The following is a 6,011-nucleotide window of genomic DNA, read 5'->3' as shown; positions in this document are numbered from 1 at the left end:
ACATCTCAAAATGTAACATTTTCACGAGAAAAGTAACATTTCCTTATTTTTCGTGGAAAATAAAAGTAATAAGGTGCACAGGTTAATATGGCACTTTATTATACAAAAATTTAAACAGTTTTCTTGTCCCATTAGTTAAGCTTAAAAAGAATCGTAATAATAATTGTTGATTGAATAAATTGACTGCTGATCCTGAAAAAGAAAAACAAATCAATATGTAAAATAGTAATATAACAACGGATTTAGAAATGTCTTTGAATAGCTATAACTTATTTTGTTAATCAATTTATAATACAAGTGTAAATTAAAAATTTATATCACCCCAACAAGTGAAGGTTACATTAACTAGAAAAGAGCTGATAACTTTCAAGCGGCTGAACCGGTTTTCTTTGATTATAGCTAAGAACACTCTCCATCAAGCCACCTTTCAAACAAAAAAACTAAATTAAAATCGGTTCATTAGTTTGAGAGCTACGATGCCATACACAGATACACACGTCAAACTTATAACACCCCTCTTTTTGGATCGGGGGTTAAAAAGATTAAAATCGTCTTATATCGGGCGATCTGGCAACACAGGACTGTTTGAGTTTGAGAGGCTACGCACTAGGTGGACTTTGTCTGTGTAGCGTTTGATGGCGCGCGTGTGGTGCCTTTTTGGAGCGTTTTTTTTTTTGTTAAAAGTGGCTGGTTTTTGTGTTTCACTGGCGTTTTTGGTGCTAGAACCATGCTGGAACTAACTGGGAAGCGCTCTAAAGGGGCGCCGTGCGTATGTCGGCGAGCGCCGGCATAGACGAAGTCCTTACTTATATTTTCCCTAACTTGAAAATATCTACAAACTTGACATTGGCTAATCTTTGTAAAGCCAGACGAGAGAATAAAAAAAAAACGCACTAGGTAGGTACGCAGTGAACAAAATTACGCGGGAATTTCAAATTCGTTTTGTTAACTGAACAATACTAGGTAGGTACCTAACTACTTACCTTGGTCTCAGCAAAGAGATCGATAGATTCGATAGCAAAACTCAAATTTTAGGTTACGCCGGCCGGTATCTACTCAGCTCGCTCTCATTCCTGTAAAGAAAACCGAAGTTACCTACAACAATAACTAAGTAGTAAATAGCTAAATGAACTTTTGGAAACTAATGTGACTTAATAATAAGATGACAGTCAATACAAAAACAAACTGCTTTCAGTTGCAAATACTATGACTTTGTTTTTGCATTACTGATTCCCTAATTAGTTAACTACTTACTTATTTACTTAAAACTACATTGTATACAACATTTACTTACCAAGCAAGTAGTGTTAGCAACACATGTACACAGTCGATAAGGATAACGAACAAACCAATCACTTTCGAATTTTGACGAAATAAAGATACAATTTTTTTTTGTACTTAGATACCTAACTACAATATCACTACCCCGCAACGAATAACTTTTTTTGTTTTCTCTCGTCTGGCTTTACACTGATTAGCCAATGTCAAGGTTGTAGTTATTTACAAGTTAGGAAAACTATATGTATAAGAATGGACTTCGTCTGTACCGGCGCACGCCGACATACACGCGGCGCCCCTTTAGAGTGCTTCCCAGTCAGTTCCTTGGTCAGTTCCACCACCAATAAACACTAGCAGAACAAAAAAACCGGCCACTTCTAACAAAAAAACACTCCAAAAAGTCACAACACGCGCGCCAGCAAACGCCACCACAGACGAAGTCCACGAATAACTATTAGCCAAAGACCTTAAGTGTAAGGTCTTTGGCCAATACAAAGTTGAGTCACAGAGAAAAACAAACAAAACACTTTTTTAATCACAGAGTAATTACAAAACAAAGTGAACTTAGACCAATAACTTAGAGAAAGTGAAATATTTTGGATGCGTTCCGTTTCACGATTATTTTTGGTTTGCTGGGAAAAATTTGAATATTTTTATGAAGTCCTAAAAGTAACGTAAAGTAACATTTTGAGTCGTGTAACATGGAGGAAACATGAGGGGGTCAAAAGTAACGTAAAATGTTACAAAAGTAACATTCTGGCAACGCTGATTATACTAGTTTATGACAAATGACAAGAATCACAAGAATGACAATTTGGACTTCGTCTGTGTTGGTGTTAGCTGGCGGGCGTGTTCTGCCTTTTTGGAGTTTTTTTTTGTTAAAAATGGTTAAAACTGACTGGAAAGCGCTATAAGGGGGCGCTGTGCGTATGTCGGAGAGCGCCGGCACAGACGAGGTCCTTTGTATAGTTTAACTAACTTGTTACCTACAAATAACTACAAACATGACATTGGCTAATCTTTGTAAAGCCAGACGAGAGAAAAAAAAAATGACAATTGACTCGGTGTGACCAGACTTAAATTGATAATCCTGCTAGCTGCTGAACTAAAAAGTAAAAAACGGTCAAACGCTCTTTTAGAGTTCCGTACATAATTATGAACATCATATTATTTTTGGTATACAAAATATTTCTTTTCTGAGCAAGAAAATCACAATAAACCGTGAAAGAAAACCTCAAAATTCATAATATATAGGTACTTACTAAAATGTCATATCCTTCATTTTTTTCCGGCCCTTTTTTCATGTTTGGGAGCCCCCCCTAAAAAAATCAAATTGAATTTCTAATTCAATATTTGGTTTTGGGCCAATGTTCTATAGTAAGTATATAAAAATTTCAGCTTTGTCAGGTACTCATTTGTGACACGCAGAGAGAGAGACAGACAGCAGAGTGACATTAATATAGGGCTCTATTTTTACCCTTTGAGTACGGAACCCTGAAAAGCGGGTACATTAAGCCATCCGCCAGGTATTGGGGAATTCAAAAATATACATTGGTAGCACTAATTCTATTGTCTTTATCATTGGGCTAGAACCCAGAGCCGTAAAACCGGATTTTATTATTTTTATTACTCTATCTAATTTTTCACTTTTTGTTTCTGTTTTGTAAGTTTGTTTCTTTTCGATCTTTTCAGTTTTCATAAAAAGTACAAACGTAGGTACGTCTAGGAGAGGATTCTAATCACCGACCAGAAACAATTCTAATTTTATTTTATTTCCGGAAGAAGTGAAAAGCTAAAAATAACTCAAACTACAAACGGAGCTGGAATCAAGAAAGTATTTGACAAAGACGAGTAAGAAAATCTAATAAAACTGTTTGCAAGGTGTACTCTGAAAAGTAAATGTTTAATAAATAAGTCAGGAATTAAGTGTCTTCAAGAAATGGAAGATATAGTGTTTATCGGTGATTGGATAAAAGATAGACTTTTAGGCTCGGGAAGTTTCGGTACGGTTGTTCTTTGGAGGCATAAAAGTAATGACCAGAAACTCGCTATTAAAACTTGCAAATGGGGCGATGAACTCACTGCGAAACATAGAGAACGATGGTCCAAAGAGGTGGAAATGCTACAGAACTGCAACCATCCTAATATAGTAGGCACAAAAGAGTTACCACCAGAGTTCAAAACAGGGTTAGCGCGAGCGAATCCTTCTAAACTACCCATATTATGTATGGAATATTGCAGTGGAGGAGATTTGAGGCAATTGTTAAACAAGCCTGACTCATGCGGTGGACTCAAGGAAGTACAAGTGCGGAAAATACTCAACGATTTAGGCAGTGCAATGCGATTTCTTCATAGCAACAAAATTACCCATCGTGATCTCAAGCCTGAAAATATTGTGATGTGTGTCTCAGACCCTAATAGTGAACAAAGTAAAGTTACATACAAAATAATTGATCTTGGATATGCTAAGGAAATAGATTCCAATTCTATCTGTGCAAGCTTTGTTGGTACCTTGCAGTATTTAGCTCCTGAACTTTTCTATAGCAAAACTTATAGCAACTCTGTTGATTTTTGGTCATTTGGACTGATTGCTTTTGAAATCATATGTGGCATCAGACCGTTCCTACCAAACAAAGCCCCAGTTGAATGGATGCCTGTTGTAAAAAAGAAGTCTCATGATCATATTTGTGTGTATGAAACATTTCACAATGATGTCTGTTATTCCAATGAGATTTTCCCTGAAAATCATATTTCCAAGCCATTCAAGGCTTTACTTGAGGAATGGTTAAAGGTAGCATTGGAGTATGATCCTAAATTGAGAGGTAGAGATGCTCCATCCAAAGTCACATTTGCTATCCCGTCCGAAGAAAAAGGAAACAATGTAAGTAATGTTGTAATATTCAGTCTTTTGGAAAAGGTCCTGTCTAAGAAAATAATCAAAGTTTTCTCTGTTACTGCTCTATCTCACATAGCTTATGCGATTGATGATGCAACAACTATTCTTACATTAAAATCCTGGATTAATAAAGACACTAACATTGCTACTGAAGATCAAATCTTAATATCACAAATGACATATATTGAAATTGGAAATGAAGAACTTGTTGCAAAATACTGGAATGAAACCAGCGCTGTAATGTTATTTGTTTATAACAAAAAACAAATGATAGATGATAATTCAGCTCCCATCGTACCCAAAGCTGTCCAAAGATGCCTCGAACTTCATAAGGCATTGTACAACTTTAAGAATAGTCAAACTTTGTACAGAAACTCTTTCTATTTTGTGATATCACAGATGGATATTTATGATGCTCTCATTAATGGTATTTACTCCAGAGCAGAATCTTTGAAACAGGAGAGTAAACAGTTGCTCGTCAAGCATAATACTACTGATAAAAATTTGGGCAAGCTACTAGCTAAAGTAGAAATTGTGACAAAAATGACAGATCTAGGCAAAAATCATATCAAAAGTTTAAAAGAAAATGGTGTTGGAACAAATTTCCTAGGTGGATTTGGAAAAACTTTCAAAAATGCTGATGAAATAGTAGAAAAGACGCAAAAACTTCAAACTGCTTGGTCACAATTGTCTGTAAGATTACAATCAGCAGCACGGCGCAGTAACGAAGGAATATCTAATGAACTCAACAACTTTGTAGCTAAATATAACTACCAAAGCATGTTTACAAATGCATACAAAATATTTACTTCACATAAAAAGTCAGACTTTTACAACGAGAATAGAGAAAAGGAGAGACAATGTCCGGAAATAGTGAAATTATGCTATGACTGTTTAAAGCTGAGGAGCAAAATTTTACAAGAATTACAGCACCAACAATTTGTATTGAAACTCAAAGACTTGACCACAGAGTTTTCTAAAATCACTGACATCATTTCTAAGGCCAATGAAAATACAGACAGATTGAATAATGATCTATCTGCATTAATAGATGAATTCAATAATTGTGTATGGTCAACTATCAGTGTAGTAGTAAGGGATGCAGATAATGTTGCTGATCTGCCTTACAGTGTTGTATCTTTCCAAAAAAGAGACTTCCAGATTGGGGAGCCTGTTTCGAACCATTGTATCCCTGTAGCAAATACAGTAAGAGATGATTCCATAAAATCGCTCATATCTGAAAGCTTGACACTAAGGCAGAATCATAATAACCTTTGTGATAAATTGGACAGCCAAAAGAAATTGCTCCAGCAATCAATATTTGATTTTAGTTTTCTAAGTGATGCATAAAATAATAACTAAATTGTTATATTTGTTGTTGATGTACTATTAATTGGAGGCTAATGGATATTACAATTTAATAATATCATTTTTAATAGCTTCCTTTAAGTTATTTTAAGAGTGCCTTATTTTGTATAGACAATAATAATCTTTTTATCTAAGTATTAGAACAAACTAGCTAAAAGTATTGGGGCTAAGTGTTATCTACTATAGAGTTGTAGACTACTACATATTAACAATTGTAGTTATAATGAGGATATTAAAAAAAAAATATTCTGCAGTTGAAATTTCGGTCTAGTCAGTGTACTAATTTTTATATCTCAGTACATTTTTTAAAAACAAAGTGCAATTATGTTTTTTTTATTTACATGTAACTATTTACTTATATTAAAAATAAATTGTTTTATTTTGAAGTTGTAGTTAAATTTATTTCAAAAACAAATACATTTTCTATGTTACATATACTTACAGTTAATAAATTACTTTTCAAATGTTT

The 6,011-nt window shown here is 34.4% G+C and overlaps 1 protein-coding gene across 1 annotated transcript; it reads left to right on the top strand.

Annotated features, from left to right (window-relative positions):
* The first annotated feature begins 2,912 nt into the window (after window positions 1–2,912).
* Window positions 2,913–5,928, top strand: LOC123873007 (inhibitor of nuclear factor kappa-B kinase subunit alpha). The gene has a single exon (XM_045917653.1). It carries the CDS (start codon window positions 3,218–3,220, stop codon window positions 5,522–5,524), a length of 2,307 nt encoding a protein of 768 aa, XP_045773609.1. The 5' UTR covers window positions 2,913–3,217; the 3' UTR covers window positions 5,525–5,928.
* The last annotated feature ends 83 nt before the right edge of the window (window positions 5,929–6,011 follow it).

The sequence above is a fragment of the Maniola jurtina genome, chromosome 16 (genome assembly GCF_905333055.1).
Source record: "Maniola jurtina chromosome 16, ilManJurt1.1, whole genome shotgun sequence".
NCBI lineage: Eukaryota > Metazoa > Arthropoda > Insecta > Lepidoptera > Nymphalidae > Maniola > Maniola jurtina.
This window is presented reverse-complemented; position numbering and strand designations above follow the sequence as displayed.

What these genes read in the sequence shown, in the direction of transcription:
- LOC123873007 (XM_045917653.1), top strand. Translation starts at nt 3,218, where the DNA reads ATGGAAGATATAGTGTTTATCGGTGATTGGATAAAAGATAGACTTTTA.